Source organism: Myotis nattereri, assembly GCF_964212035.1.
Source record: "Myotis nattereri genome assembly, chromosome: 3".
NCBI classification, from domain to species: Eukaryota; Metazoa; Chordata; class Mammalia; order Chiroptera; family Vespertilionidae; genus Myotis; species Myotis nattereri.
In genome coordinates, this window is record NC_138077.1 from 210436111 (window position 1) to 210452006 (window position 15896).

At 53.4% G+C, this 15896-nt stretch overlaps 1 protein-coding gene across 1 annotated transcript; it reads left to right on the forward strand.

The window, feature by feature from the left end:
* The first annotated feature begins 7134 nt into the window (after window positions 1–7134).
* Window positions 7135–13411, forward strand: SRM (spermidine synthase). Its single transcript, XM_081088202.1, has 8 exons — window positions 7135–7395; window positions 7947–8067; window positions 8511–8603; window positions 9249–9402; window positions 9943–10026; window positions 10105–10250; window positions 10342–10464; window positions 10576–13411. The coding sequence occupies exons 1-8, from the start codon at window positions 7229–7231 to the stop codon at window positions 10594–10596; spliced, it is 909 nt and encodes a 302-aa protein (XP_080944328.1). The 5' UTR covers window positions 7135–7228; the 3' UTR covers window positions 10597–13411.
* The last annotated feature ends 2485 nt before the right edge of the window (window positions 13412–15896 follow it).

Sequence of the window (15896 nt, forward strand, 5' to 3'; positions counted from 1 at the left end):
TATAAATTCAAAGGAAACATCATTACATAAAAGGGTACGGTCTTTTTTTTTTTTTTTTTTTTTTTATTCATTTCAAACGGGCTGGATCCGGGGCCGTAGTTTGCCCACGGCTGACATAGAGACTAAAAAAAACTACAAAAAGAGCTGGTTCTTTGAAAAGATAAACAAGATTGATGAACCTTTTAGCCAGACTAATCTAGAAACAAAGAGGACCCAGATAAATAAAATCAGAAATAAAAGGGCAAAGTAACAACTGACACTATAGCAATTCAAAGGATTGTGAAAAAAATACTATAAACAACTATATGCCAACAAGCTGGACAACCTGGAAAAAATGAAGAAATTTCCCAGAGAAATATAATCTCCCAAAATTAAATCAGAAAGAATCAGAAAGCCTGAATAGGCCAATACCAACTGATGAAATTGAAGCAGTAATCAAAAAACTTCCAGCAAACAAAAGTCCTGAATTGGATGGCTTCACAGGTAAGTTTTACCAAACATTCAAAGAACCAACACCTATACTCAAACTATTCCAAAATATCGAAAAGGAAGGAACACTTCCAAGATCATTTTACAAGGCCAGCATTATCCTAATTCCAAAGCCAGACACTACAAAGAAAGAAAATTACAGGTTAATATCCCTGATGAACATAGATGCTAAAATCCTCAACAAAATATTAGCAAAATGGATTCAGCAATACATTAAAAAGATCATATACCGTGACCAAAGTGGGATTTATTCTGGGGATGCAAGGCTGTTGTTATATCCCCAAATCAATAAGTGTGATACATCACATAAACAAAATGAAGGGTAAAAATTACGTAATCATATTGATAGATGCCAAAAAAGCATTTGACAATATCCAGCACCCATTTTTTATAAAAACTCAGCAAAGTGGGAATCAACACTATAAAGGCCATATACGACAAACCTACATACAGCCAACATCATATTCACTGGGCAAAAACTAAAAGTGTTTCCCTTAAAAACAGGAACAGCTGAAACCGGTTTGGCTCAGTGGATAGAGTGTCGGCCTGCGGACTGAAGGGTCCCAGCTTTGATTCCGGTCAAGGGCATGTACTTTGGTTGCGGGCACATCCCCAGTAGGGAGTGTGCAGGAGGCAGCTGGTCGATGTTTCTCTCTCATCGATGTTTCTAACTCTATCTCTCTCCCTTCCTCTCTGTAAAAAATCAATAAAATATATTTCAAAAAAACAAAACAGTAACAAGACAGGAATGTCTGCTTTCACCACTCTAGTTCAACATAGTACTGGAAGTCCTAGCCACAGCAATCGGACAAGAAGAAAAACAGGAATCCAAATTGGAAAAGAAGTAAAATTGTCATTATCTGCAGATGATATTGTACATAGAAAATCCTAGACTCCTTTTAAAAAACTACTAGAATTACTAAATGAATTTGGCAAAGTAGCAGGATACAAAATCAACATCCAGAAATTGATGGCATTTTTATACACTACTAATAAACAGATAAACTAAAAGACCAAAAAAACAAACAAACCCATTTACCATTGCAGCAGCAACAACAAAAAAGATACCTTGGGCCAAAACCGGTTTGGCTCAGTGGATAGAGCGTCGGCCTGCGGACTGAAAGGTCCCAGGTTCGATTCCGGTCAAGGGCATGTACCTAGGTTGTGGGCACATCCCCAGTAGGAGATGTGCAGGAGGCAGCTGATCGATGTTTCTCTCTCATCAATGTTTCTGACTATCTCTCTCCCTTCCTCTCTGTAAAAAATCAATAAAATATATTTAAAAAAAAAAAAAGATACCTTGGAATAAAAACCAAGGAGGTAAAAGACCTGTACTAGGAAAACAACAGGACATTGAAAAAAGAAATAGAGAAAGACACAAACAGGTGGAAGCATATACCATGCTCATGGGCTGGACGAATTAACATCATTAAAATGTCCATACTACCCAAAGCAATCTATAGATTCAATGAAATTCCTATTAATATTAAAATACCAACAGCATATTTCACAGATCTAGAACAAATATTCCAAAAATTTGTATGGAAACAAAAAAGACCCTGAATAGCTGCAGCAATGCTGAGAAAGAACAAAGTTGGAGGGACCACAACACCAAATCTCAAACTCTACCACAAAGCCGCTGCACTCAGAACTGCCTGGTACTGACTCAAGAACAGGCACACGGACCAATGGAGCAGCAACCCCAGAAATTTACCCCCATCTTTCTGGTCAGTATTTGACAAAGGAGGCAAGAGCAGACACTGGAGTAACGACAGACTCTTCAATAAGTGGTGTTGGGAAAATTGGACATGTACATGCAAAAAGAAATGAAACCAACTTACACCATACACAAGAATAAACTCAAAATGGATAAAAGGTTTAAATGTAGCCCAGTCAGCATGGCTCAGTGGTTGAGCATTGACCTATGAACCAGGAAGTCACAGTTCGATTCCTGGCCAGGGTGTGGGCTCGATCTCCAGTGAGGGGCGTGCAGGAGGCAACCGATCAATGCTTCTCTCATCATTATGCTTCTCTCTCTCTCTCCCTCTCCCTTCCTGTCTGAAAGAATAAGGGAAGACATCCAGAAAACCTTGCAGTCAGTGCTACTCAGGCTCCTGAGAGAGACCATCAGGAAGCTGGTTAGAAAGACAAGCCCAGGCAGCCCAGACCTGCCTGGTCAGAGTCAGGGGTGGGCTCAGGACCCAGGTCCGAACACGCTCTCCAGATGGGTTCTACTTCTGCTTAAGTCCACAACCACTGTTGTTGGCAAGGCCGTGTGCCCAGACCTTGCTTGGTGGGCCGCAGTGGACGTCCCGCTGCCCAGGGGTGAAAAGAGGACAATGTGTTAAGTTCTCATAGAGGTCAAGTGATGCCTGGTCTTTACTAGTTTTGCTTCGTGGCAATGTTTGTTTTCATTTTTTAAAAAGATGGGGACCATGCCCTAACCGGTTTGGCTCAGTGGGTAGAGCGTCGGCCTTCAGACTGAGGGGTCCCGGGTTCGATTCCGGTCAAGGGCATGTATCTCGGTTGCGGGCACATCCCCAGTGGGAGGTGTGCAGGAGGCAGCTGATCGATGTTTCAAACTCTCTATCCCTCTCCCTTCCTCTCTGTAAAAAATCAATAAAATATATATAAAAAAAAGATGGAGACCAAATAAATAAATATAAAAAGATGGGGACCAGAGATAGGAGTTTAAGGTCTTCTTAAATGCCCTTTCTTGCATAAGAAAAAGTTAGCAACCCAAAGTCAGTCCCCAAAAGTGTTTTTGAAATGTTCCTCATCCATGGCACCGTAAAGCCCAGGAGTGCTGAGCCATGGGATGGGGACAAGGGCCTTGGCGTGTGGAGAAGTGGTGGGGAGAGGGCGTGGCCCCCCAAGGGCAGGGCGGGGCTGGGGGGTTGGTGGGGAACTGCTCAGTGAATGTGACTGTGGAGAGGTGGCCGGGCTTTGGGGGTTGCAGGTGGAGAGAATTTATGAGCAGCTGGCTCTTTGCTCAGGGAGGCACGCTGCCCTTTACGGCAGCTTGGGAAGCTTGCCTTGAGCGTTTTCAACCAAGTAACACCACGAAATGGCCAAATCCATCCTGCTCATAACCACAGCTGTCTGGCTGAACACAATGCTTAAAATGTGACCCTCGCCCTGGCCGGTTGCTCAATGGTTAGAGCGCCGGGTTCAATTTCCAGTCAAGGGCATGTATCTGGGTTGTACGTTCAGTGCCCTGGGATGTGGGTGGGAGGCAATCAATCAATGTGTCTCTCTCTCACATTGATGTTTCTCTCCCTCCCTCCCTTACACTTTTTCTAAAAATCAATGGAAAAAATTGCCTCAGGCCCTAACTGGTTCAGTGCAGTGGATAGAGCGTCAGCCTGCAGACTGAGGGGTCCCAGGTTCGATTCTGGTCAAGGGCACATGCCCGGGTTGCAGGCTCGATCCCCAGTAGGGGGTGTGCAGGAGGCAGCCGATCAAGATCAATGATTTCTCTCATCAGTGATGTTTCTATCTCTCCTTCTCTCTTCCTCTCTGAAATCAATAAAAATATATTTTAAAAATATATCCTTAGGTGAGGATAAAAAATATATCCTTAGCCCTAGCTGGTTTGGCTCAGTGGATAGAGCATCATCCTGCGGACTGACAGGTCCTGGGTTCAATTCCGGCCAAGGGCACATGCCTGGGTTGTGGGCTTGATCCCCAGCCAATCAATGATGTTTCTATCTCTCCCTCTCCCTTCCTCTCTGAAATCAATAAAAATATATTTTAAAAATATATCCTCAGGTGAGGATAAAAAATATATTCTCAGATGCTAACTGCCAGAAAGTCTCCTCAGTGACAGACACACTTCCTGTGGCAGCCCCACGTAAACCACTGCCTTGGTCATAGCCATCGCCCACCTCGCCCTGCTCCCCTTTTATAGATGGTCTACCCTTAGGCGGTTGAGGCGGTGGACCCACTAGATTGTAACACTTTACCACTGAAGCCTTAATGCACACTGGCCTGAATTTAAGGAAACAGTTCATGCTCTGCCCTAGTTTTCTCCAGCCTGATCTTCCTGAATCTCACTGGATAAGAATGACTATTGCTGACAAAACTCCGGTTTTCCTCCTGGTGACCTGAAATTGGATGGCCCTTCTGGGCTAGTGGTCCGGTACATCTGGGGACTATTTTGCCTGAAACTTATTCAGGGCCTTTTGTGTTCTTTGAACTTGGAAGGTTTGTACACACTGGCCTGGAAGTTCATGCTTGGCGCGCTGGTGACACTTTTACCTCCTCTCCAGGTGTCATTCACGGACTTTCCCATCAGAGGGTGCACATGCTGAAACAATTCTGTTCATCTTGCAGGTGGGATGGGAGGGACTTGATCCTTCACTAACCGCCCCTCCCCCCCCCCCCCAATCAATGTCCCAGGAATGCAGGGCTCCTGTGTGGGCTCAGCTGGGCAGCACCTAGAACAAAGACAGCTGATTCCATAAGGTGCCCGCATGGGTGTTCTGGTTCCCACTTCCACTCAGCCTCTTACCCAGTGCTGCCAGCTACACACACTATCCCTAGTCTGGCTCAGGGTACACAGAAGCCAACAGGCGATCACCAGTTAGAGGCATAAATGTCATGTTGGAAGTACAGGCTGTATACAGGGCTGGAGCCAATGAAGCCTATAGTAACTGGACATATTGTATCTTTTATTTATTTATTTTAATGTGTTTTTATTGATTTTTAGAGAGAGAGAGGGAGAGGGATAGAAAGAAACATCATTAATCGGCTGCCTCCTGCATACCCACTACTGGGAATTGAGCCCGCAACCCAGGCATGTGCCCTGACTGGGAGTTGAACCAATGACCTCTTGGTTCATGGGTCAGCACTCAACCACTGAACCATACCAGCCGAGCATATGGTTTTTTAAAAAATATGTGTTTTTTACTTAAATATATTTTATTGATTTTTCACAGAGAGGAAGGGAGAGGGATAGAGAGCTAGAAACATCGATGAGAGAGAAACATCGATCAGCTGCCTCCTGCACATCTCCCACTGGGGATGTGCCCGCAACCCAGGTACATGCCCTTGACCGCAATTGAACCCGGGACCTTTCAGTCCACAGGCCGACGCTCTATCCACTGAGCCAAACCGGTTTCGGCTGAGCCAAACCGGTTTCGGCATTTTTTACTGTTTAAAAACATGTGTTTTTTTTTATTGATTTCAGAGAGGAGAGGCGGGGGAGAGATAGAAACATCAATGATGGGCATCATTGATTGGCTGCCTCCTGCACGCCCCCTATAGGGGATCAAGCTGTGGGCAAGTGCCCTGTCCAGAACCCAAGGGTGACCTCCTCATTCATGGGTTGATGCTCAACCATTGAGCAACGCGGGTCAGGCCTATATTTATCTGCTGTGTGATCCTTTTCTGCATGACCTTCGGTCCAGTAACTGTCACAAGGAAGCTCCCATCTCCTAGCAACCTGTAACTGCCTTGCTCACCTCCCCTTTAAAGAGTGTAAAGTAAACTGATGCACATTGTTGCTGAGGCCTGACGCTTGCACTCACAGATAAACACTACTGTGCTCTTCGTCTGGGGTTAATCGGTGGGGAACAAGCTTTCCACCTCCAAGTGGAGGCTGCAAAACGTCAGTGAGAAAACATCCCTGTCATCATGTCACCAGGAGGTTCCACCAGGCTCATCTCCTTTACTTGTCATGGGAAGAACTAGCTTGCAGAGCAATTAGCATTTAATATTTCGTAATTAGCATGCTTAATGTGATTCTGAGAAGTGCCTTGACATTTTCATAAAAACAGAAAGCACATTCCCGCCCACCCTTCAAAGAGCAAGGCCCCGTTTGTTAAAAAACCGCGTGCCACTCTTTCTTGGTGCTGAATATGCATGTGTTGGCCTCTTCCCAGACACCGCTGGTAAATTTAGAAACTCGTTTTGAAAAGAGTTTCTTATTCAGCAGCCATATGCTCCCGGCTCAGGGAATCTAGCGGGAAATGGCTAAATCCCGCTCAAGTCGCTGGGCGGTGAGGGTCCTTTTCAAGTAAATAAAAACCCTCATGCGCCCCAGACAAACTACACACGCGGCTCAAGTCCAACAGGGAGCCGGATCTGGGGACAAGTCGAGAAATGCATTTACTCTCGCTCCTGCGCAACATCATCCTCTTCGCGGGACAGGGTAGCCGCCAGCTCCCATTTCTCCAGCCCCAGGGTAGGCGGGCGACTCAGCGCTGGAAACTCCGCGCGGAGCCGAGATGTCATCTCAAGTTTCCCCTCCCGATCCCTCTGCGGCAGAGAACGGCTCGGTACCACCCGGACCCAGGGAAGGAAGCAGGGCCCAGGGGCTGCGCCGCACCGCCGGGTCCGGACCGGTGAGGGACCCCTTCCGCCCGCCCACCCCGCCCGGAGGCCAGACCGCTGCCGCGCTGCCCCGGCCGCGGCCCCACGTGGCCACCTCGGAGCGGGCCGCACTACCCTGATGAGGCCGACGGACAGCCCGCCCCAGCCACTGGGCGCCGCTCTGCGGATCGGTGGCCAATCAGCATGCTAGGAGCCCGGCGGGGGCGGTGCCTCCGAGTAGCCTCGCTCCCACTCCCGCGCCACCATTGGGGGGGCTGGGTCCCGCCCCTGCCATCAGGCACCGCCCCCTTCGCTCGTTAGGTTGCGGCGCGGGCGGCGGGCGGAGCTGGTCCCGTTGTGCTGCGGCTCCGCGCGGCCTGCAGTCCCGGGTCCGCGCCCCGCGCCGCCCGCCAGCGCGCCCGCCATGGAGCCCGGCCCCGACGGCCCCGCCGCCTCCGGCCCCGCCGCCATCCGCGAGGGCTGGTTCCGCGAGACGTGCAGCCTGTGGCCGGGCCAGGCCCTGTCCCTGCAGGTGGAGCAGCTGCTCCACCATCAGCGCTCGCGGTACCAGGATATCCTCGTCTTCCGCAGGTAGGACTCCCGCCGGCCCGCCCTGCTCCCCGCAGCCCTCGGACGGCTCGCGGTCCAGACCCCCTCCGCCCACCCCCCACGCGAATCCACCGGGACCCCCGCCCTGACCTCGGCCCAGCCCACCCTCTCCTGCCAGACCCCTGCCCTGCGCCCTTTACCTCCGACGGCCCTGGGCCGCCCCGCCCGCCCCTCCTCCTGCAGAACTGTCAGAAGTTGCCGCGCACTAGGCCCGTGCGCTCCCTCGTTCCCCTCCCGCCCCAGCATCCCGTGCCCTGGGCGGGGGGCCGGCGTCCCAGGAGCCGGAGTCTGCGCGGACCCGACGCGCCGAGCTCCACGTGTCCGTCTGGGACACGTCAGAGTCGCACCCGAGGCTAACCCCAGCCTCCGCGCAGCCGGCCTGCCTGCGGGTCCCCGCCACGTGTCACCCCCAGCGCACCACCCCGGGACCCCTTCGCAGGGCGGGGAGGTGGCTTCTCACGCGGGGTGAGTGGAGGCGCGTTGCCCCCGCCCCGGGGACCAGGTCCCTGACTGTCACTCCCCCCGGCCGGCAGTAAGAGCTACGGCAACGTGCTGGTGTTGGACGGCGTCATCCAGTGCACGGAGCGGGACGAGTTCTCCTACCAGGAGATGATAGCCAACCTGCCGCTCTGCAGCCACCCCAACCCACGCAAGGTACCCCCAGATTCAGCCCTGCGCGCAGCGATGGAAAGCCGCCCCTCAGCATCCCACAGGCCCGTGTGGAGCCCACCTCTCCCCATGTGCCCCGTTCAGCCCAGCGCTTCCTAAGGGGTGTCAGGAAAGTGCTAGCAAGGACGGGGGTGGGGGGGTAGGGGGGAGGCGGAGGGGGTGAGTGGGCGAGGGGCCCACTTCGCAGGACTGGGGCTGACAGAGGAGCCAAGAGTTCTGTCTGAGGCCTGAAGTTCAGGAAAGGGGTACACCTCGGGCAGGTCCTGCGAGGAGGGAGTCAGGAGGTCTGTGGGTCGGAGGGTGAGGCTCACCCTCGCTCTGCTCAGGGAGATTCTGGGTGAGCGAACCCGCCCACGGAGCCTGCCGGGACCTGTTTGGTGGGGCTGGGGCTGGTCCCAGCGGGTGCTGACTGCTCCTCCCCCTCCCAGGTGCTGATCATCGGGGGTGGGGACGGGGGTGTCCTGCGGGAGGTGGTGAAGCATTCCTCCGTGGAGTCGGTGGTCCAGTGCGAGATTGACGAGGTGAGTGCCCCGAGCAGGGCCAGGGCCTGGGTGCGAGTTCCTCTCCACACGGAATGGGCTGTGTGGGCAGGTCACTTAGTCTTTAGGTGACTGAGCGACATAGTCGGGTGCCGTCGATGCCAGTTCTTCGTAAGCTGGGTGCTGGTTTTTCATTGAAGTCCCAGGCAAGGCCCAAGGACATTCCAACCATTGGGGCCCCCAGCATGTCTTTAGTGACTATCTGGTGTGTGGCAGCCATTGTTCTAGGTGCTGGGGTACCATGGTGAATAGGCAGATCCGTCCCTGTTGGAGCTGACATTCCAGTTAAAAGGAGACAGCAAGGGCGATATGATATCGGCCTGAGGCCGGTCAGCGGTCAGGCAGGCCTCTGAGAAGCACCGATGCGTGGAGACAGGGACCGGCTCTCTGATGGGAGCTGGCATTGCCACCCTCTGCAATAGCAAGAAAGCCCTCAGATGGGACACGTGGATCTGGGGAGAGCAGGAAGGGTGGAGATTCAGCTGAGGAGCTGAGGGAGCTCCCAGAGTGCTCCCCGTTTTATAAATGTGGAAACGGGGTTCCACGAAGCCAGTGGCTGGCCCAAGGCTGCAGGGCCGTGAAAGGGACTCCATCCGGCTCCAGCCTGGTCCCCCTGCCCCCTCCCAGGATGTCATTCAAGTCTCTAAGAAGTTCCTGCCGAGCATGGCCATTGGCTACTCCAGCTCAAAGCTGACCCTCCACGTGGGCGACGGCTTTGAGTTCATGAAACAGAACCAGGACGCCTTCGACGTTATCATCACCGACTCCTCGGACCCCATGGGTGAGCAAGCGACGGGCCCGGGCCCCAGCAGCTGCGGCTTCAGGACCCAGCCTCCCCCTCGCTCCCCAGGCCTGAGTTGCAGAGTAGAGGACAGAGGGGCCCCCAGAACTAGCACAGTCCTTTCCCTTCTCAGTTGTCACTGCCCCCCCCCCCCCCAGACAACAGCTCAGCACAGTAGGGGGACCAGGCCACTACCCAAAGTTCACGGTTGGGGACCAGGAGGGGAATGGGGCGCTGGCCTTGGCCCACTGAGGCCCCAGTTTCCTCTTTAGCCTCCTCTCTGCTCCGGACACGCCAGCATTGGGGTGGGGTGGGTTCTCCTTTTAAATCCAGGTCCAGGGTGGAGATGCCACCATGCAATGCCGATGAGAATCCCCCGGGAATGGGGTTAAAGTGCCCTTTCCTGGTTGGTTTCTGAGTCCCACAGACCTGGGTTCAAGTCCCGGCTCTTGCTCCTTGGCCGCTCTGTGGGTCTGTGTAGCCCAGGCTCAGGGCGTCTCAGCCAGAATGTGCTCTGTCGCTTGGCCCTCCCTCCTGCAGGCCCAGCCGAGAGCCTCTTCAAGGAGTCCTATTACCAGCTCATGAAGACGGCCCTCAAGGAGGACGGGATCCTCTGCTGCCAGGGTGAGCGCCAGAGATGCTGAGCTGCGGGTGGCGGGCAGGGTGGGGCCGGCCACCACCAACCACTGCCACCTCCCCCAGGCGAGTGCCAGTGGCTGCACCTGGACCTCATCAAGGACATGCAGCACTTCTGCAGGTCGCTCTTCCCCGTGGTGCGCTACGCCTACTGCACCATCCCCACCTACCCCAGCGGCCAGATTGGCTTCATGCTGTGCAGCAAGAACCCAGTGAGCTTCCCGCTGTCCGGGGGGCGGGGGCAGGGCAGGGACAGGTGGGCACGGAAAGCACTCCCCTGACGCCCCCTCGCCCCCGCCCCAGAGCACCAACTTCCAGGAGCCGGTGCGGCCGCTGACGCAGAAGCAGGTGGAACAGATGCAGCTGAGATACTACAATTCCGACGTGCACCGGGCGGCCTTCGTCCTGCCAGAGTTTGCCCGCAAGGTGAGCCCCTGGTGGGGTGGGCCTGGTGGGGGGACCCAGGGCTTCCTGGGGAGCCTGCCTCAGCCCCCAGGCGACCCAGCACCCTCCTGACCAGGCCTCATGTCCCACCAGGCCCTGAATGATGTGAGCTGAGTCCAGATGCTGCTGCCCACTCGGGCCGGGTTGCCCTGGACAGGCCCCCTGCCGGCACCCCAACAACCAAGTGTTACAGGCCCCAGGATGCTGCCCGCCTGCCCTGCTGGCGGACTGTCTGTCCCTGTGGTGTTCAGCCTCCAAGCCTATACCAGCTGTGTACAGTCCCTTCTCCGCCCTCTGTTACCCTCACTCACCAAACACATGTATTTATAGCAAACTTCTGAATCGTATGTTCCCAGACCTTGAAAGGGCCCAGGCGGGGGCTGCAGTCGCCATGGTTGGGCGTTTCTGTGTACCAGGCTCTAAGCTGGAGCCGTTGTCTGGCCTCTCAGTGTCTGTCACGTGTCTGTGATAGGCAGGCCTTGCCCTCCCGTGCAACCTCGGACCAGCCGCCCCTTGTCCACTGGCACCAAGAGGCACAGCAGGCATCAAACTGCACTCCAATCTCCCTGGGGAGCTGCCCACATTCCTCCACCCGCCCCACAGCAGGTGGTGACTGACCCCCAGGGCCAGGGCTGTGGGGTGACAAGATTGAGGCGGGTTGCTCCGGGCTCTGCTTGCTCCTGGGTCTGCCCTGCCATGATTTTGGCGGACCTGGAGGATTGGTAGGTCCCAGCGTGGGGTGGGTGCTGGAGGTCACTCCAGGGGGTTTGGGTGCTGTTACTTGGGCCTGTTGGAAGCACATCACTGCCCTGACTTGGCTCAGGATTCAGATGTGGGTTCCAACCCTGCCTGCCCCGCCCCTGGGGGACCTCTGAGAAATTCCTAGAAGCTCCCCCAAGTGTTGAGAGGTTGAGAAAGCAGGTGTGAGTGGCCGCTGGGGACCATGCCCTCTCCATGGTGCTGAACGCCCTCCCAGCCTGTTCCCCAGGCGCCTCACCCCTCCTGCAGGCCCGAACGAGACTGGTGTTGGGAGAGGAGCCACCACAACAGGGTGCGGACTGGGGGAGAGGGCCTGCGCCCACTCCTGTTGCAGTCACCAGGCCAGAGGCACTGCCAGAGGACGGACTGTCCTGGGAGGCTTGGGAGCAGGGAGTGGGCCCCGCCTGGGGGTGTTGCTAGAACACTCCCCAGCCACACCCCCACCCGGCAGCTACCTTGACCCCAAGCAGCAGGTTCTGGGACTGGAGTTCTCATAGGGGTGGGGGGAGGGGGAGCAAGCATCTCGATTTGCAGCCAACCCCTGAGCAGCCCCAGGCCAGTCACTCATCCTCTGGGCTCCACACAGTGGACCTCACCCCCAGGAACTCGCTGGGCTCAGCACCGATGTGTGACCTCCGTCAGCAAGTCTGACCCCAAGCCGTCCGAACTCCACCTCCAAATTCCAGGACAGTCTCACCCCCCTCCGAAGCCAACAGCACCTGTGCCCCAGGGCCTTCCGCCCCACCCCCACCCCCCAGGGAGGCCAGGTGGTGGTCGGCTCCTCTGGGCTGCAGTTCGTGCATCCAAGGGACACGCAGTGGCTGGGTAGAGAGCTGACCCCCCAGGTCTTAATTCCTTTAACCTTCGCAGCCGCCTGTGAGGAGGGCACAACTGCCCCGCACAGGAGAACTAGGTGACAAGCTAGTAAGCGGGCTGGGGAGGACCCACCAGCCGGGGAGCCCGGGGAATGAAGGTGGACAGAGGGGGCGGGGCCCATCTCAGGGCTTCAGCTGGTCCTGTACCTCAACTCCGATGACTTGGGTACCCCACCTGTAAGGGGAGCGGGGTCCTCACCTGCTCCCGGCTTCATTAGGAATTCCGCCTCTGTCATTCGGTGCTCGCTGAGCTCGGCGAGGTCCATGGCCTCTCAGGGCGGAGGAGGAAGGGGAGCAGGGCCGTGTGGCGGAAGTGGCTGGAGCCATTTGGGAAACTGCCCCCCTGGAAGTGGAGTCTGCAATGCCATCCCTCCACTTCCCTGCTCTTATTCAAGTCCCCTGGACACGCACGCACCCTTGAAGGGGTTTCCGCGTCTGGGTGGGCATGACCTACTGAAGCAGAAGCCGGGGGTTTGGTGAGGACACGACCCGAGTCCCCTAAAGTCCCAGAAGTCAATGGGCAGAGTTGGCCGCAGGGAGATTAACATGAATCCCATCTCAAGTCCTGAAGTTTAGTTCTTTCTCAAAATCAGCCAGGCCCCCGGTCTGAGGACTCAGCTCCACATGGATCGTTAGAAGAAAGCGGCCGCCCTGTGCCCACTCTCTCCCTGGGCGCAGCCACCTTTACCCCGTGCAGCTGCTGATCTCGGTACTTGCCCCGTGTCTACTTAACATGCTTGTATTGCTGACCAACCCGAGCTTCCACAGGGGCGATGAGGACTTACCTTTTCCCTCCCCTGCTCCCCCCTCAACACACACTCGCCACAATGACACGAGGACCTGGGTTAGCTCGGCTACGTGAAGGCCATTGGCAGCGGAGGCGAGGAGTCAGGACCGCTTTCTCTTCCCCACGGCTTCCTTGTTTTTCCTCTGGAGGTTTTTTGGGGACTTTTTCATATGCTTAGTTTGCAATAAATTTATCATTTGTTTAACCTCAAACTTTTTTTTTTTTTAGCCAAGTCTCTAAAGCTCTTAACATATGTGGACACAACACACTTCATGAGGGGCTGAACAATATGCTAATCAATCAACTTTTGAATAGGCGATCTTAGTATTTTACCTAGCCCCGTTATAATTTATAATGAATTCGTGATTATATTTAATGGGATATTCAGTAACTGGAAATACTAATAAACACAATGTGCATTGCTTTATTAAAATGATTTGTATGAGAATGTATATATCGCTTTCATTCACGGAAAAAAGCGATTACTGAAAAAATTGTTTTGAAAGATCTTTGGACTCAACAGGTGTCTGCATTTTCCTCGTCCTGAAGGATCTGTCTGGAGCGTTCCAACTGCCCCTAATGGGATTCCCTATTGGAACTCTGTGTCTGGGACCCTGTGACTTCCTTTCTTGGTTTACTCCCTTGTTTTGCTGGGGCATATCCTAGAGTGGCTCTCTGAGAAGGGACAATTGGTTGCAAATTTTTAAAAATCTGACATGAAAAGGTCTATTCCACCTTCCTGTGCGATGGATGGGAATAGAAGTCTTAGAAATAATCTTCCTTCAGCATTTTGAGATGTGCTCTTTTCCATTTTTATTTTTTAAAATACTTTTATTTTTTTAATCCTCACCCAGGGATATTTTTCCATTGATTTTTAGAGAGACTGGAAGAGAGGGGAAGACAGAGAGAAACACTGACGTGAGAGCATTGATGCTGTTGCCTCCTGCACGAGCCCTGACCAGGATCCCAGTGGGGAGGAGCCTGCAGCCAAGGTACGTGCCCTTGACCGGAATCGAACCAGGGATTCCAGTCTGCAGGCCCATGCTCTATTCATTGAGCCAAACCGGCAAGGGCCCATTTTTATTTTTTAAAAATTTTTTTATTGCCCAGTAGGCACGGCTCAGTGGTTGAACATTGACCTATGAAGCAGGAGGTCATGGTTTGATTCCCAGTCAGGGCACAGGCCGGGGTTGCAGGCTCAGTCCCCAGTGTGGGTGTGCGGGAGGCAGCTGATCAATGATTCTCTCGCATCGTTGTCTCTCTCTCCCCCCTTCATCTCTGAAATCAATACAAGAAATATATATATAAATATTCATATATATTTAAATATCCATAGATATTTAAATATTTTATTGATTTCAGAGAGGAAAGGGGGGCCTCTTTTCCATTTAGATTAATTATCTATTACTGTCTTTAAAATGAGCCCAGGGCCCAGCGTGGGCTCTCGGGAGCAGGACACCGCGTCTTTCTTCCCTCCCAGGCCTGCACCTTTACTTTTCTCTCCTAAACTCTCAGGGTCTCCATGAAACTAGCAACCAGGGAAGCAAGGGGCAGTGGCAGCTCGTCCCAGGCTCACCCGCTGCACCGTCTCCAAGGCCCCTGTCTGTGACTTTGCAGCGAGCTGGCAGCAGCCTCACCTTGGCTCACTTCTTTCCTGTAACGTGTCTAGGGAGCCGAGGCAGACCCCGCCTGAGCTCCCTCCTGTTGCTTCTTCTGTCCGAAGCTCTTCCTTTGTTTCACTGTCTCAGCTTTAATAAACGTTCTCTCAAAATTACAATCTACATATAAAAGCCAAGCGGCCGGAATGCCAGAATGACAAGAATAACCGGAATGACTGGAACGACCAGTCACTATGACGCACACTGCGGCCGGCCAACCAGCCAATCGGGGAGCAGCTCCTGCCCCTGGCCGGCCCTGGCTGGATCGTGGGCGGGGCTGGCCGGCCAACCTCCCATGTCCCCTCCTGCCCCCACTGGCCTGGCCTGATTGGCCACCATTGGGGCGGGCCAGCCGGACCCCACCCGTGCACGAATTCATGCACCAGGCCTCTAGTAAATAAATAAATAGTATTCTGTTCTTTCCTCTTTTTTCTCTGAAGGTAGTAATGATTGTTTTGCTTGGGTTTGGGGCATTTTCTTTCTTTTTTTAAAATATATATATACTAGAGCAGGGGTCCTCAAACTACGGCCCATGGGCCACATGCAAATACGAATATTATATTTGTTCCCATTTTGTATTTTTACTTCAAAATAAGATATGTGCAGTGTGCATAGGAATTTGTTCATAGTTTTTTTTTAAACTATAGTCCGGCCCTCCAACGGTCTGAAGGACAGTGAACTGGCCCCCTGTTTAAAAAGTTTGAGGACCCCTGCACTAGAGGACCCATGCATGACATTTGTGCACTCAGGGGTGGAGGGTTCCTCAGCCCAGCCTATGCCCTTTCGCAGTCTGGGAGCCCCAGGGGATGTCTGACTGATGGACAGTTGGACATCCTTAGCGCTGCTGTGGAGGTGGGCCACTGCGCTCGCCAGCCATCAGCCCGAGCCATCAGACGCACTGACCACCAGGGGACAGTTCCTGTGTTGAGCGTTTGCCCCCTGGTGGTCAGTGCACGTCACAGTGACTAGTCGTTCTGCCATTTGGTTGATTTGCATATTACCCTTTGATTATATAGAATTTTTAAAAATATATTTTTATTGATTTCAGAGAGGAAGGGAGAGGGAGAGAAAAACATCAATGAGAGAGAATCATTGATTAGTTGCCTCCTGCACACACCCCCACGCCCCCTACTGGGGATCAAGCCTGCACCCTGGGCATATGCCCTTGACTGGAATTGAACCTGGGACCCTTCAGTCCACAGGCCGACGCTCTATCCGTTGAGCCAAACAGGCTAGGGCTTAAATATATTTTTATTGATTTCAGAAAACAAGGGAGGGAGAGAGAGACAGAGAGAGAGAGAGAGAGAGAGAGAGCGGGATAGAAACATCAGTGAT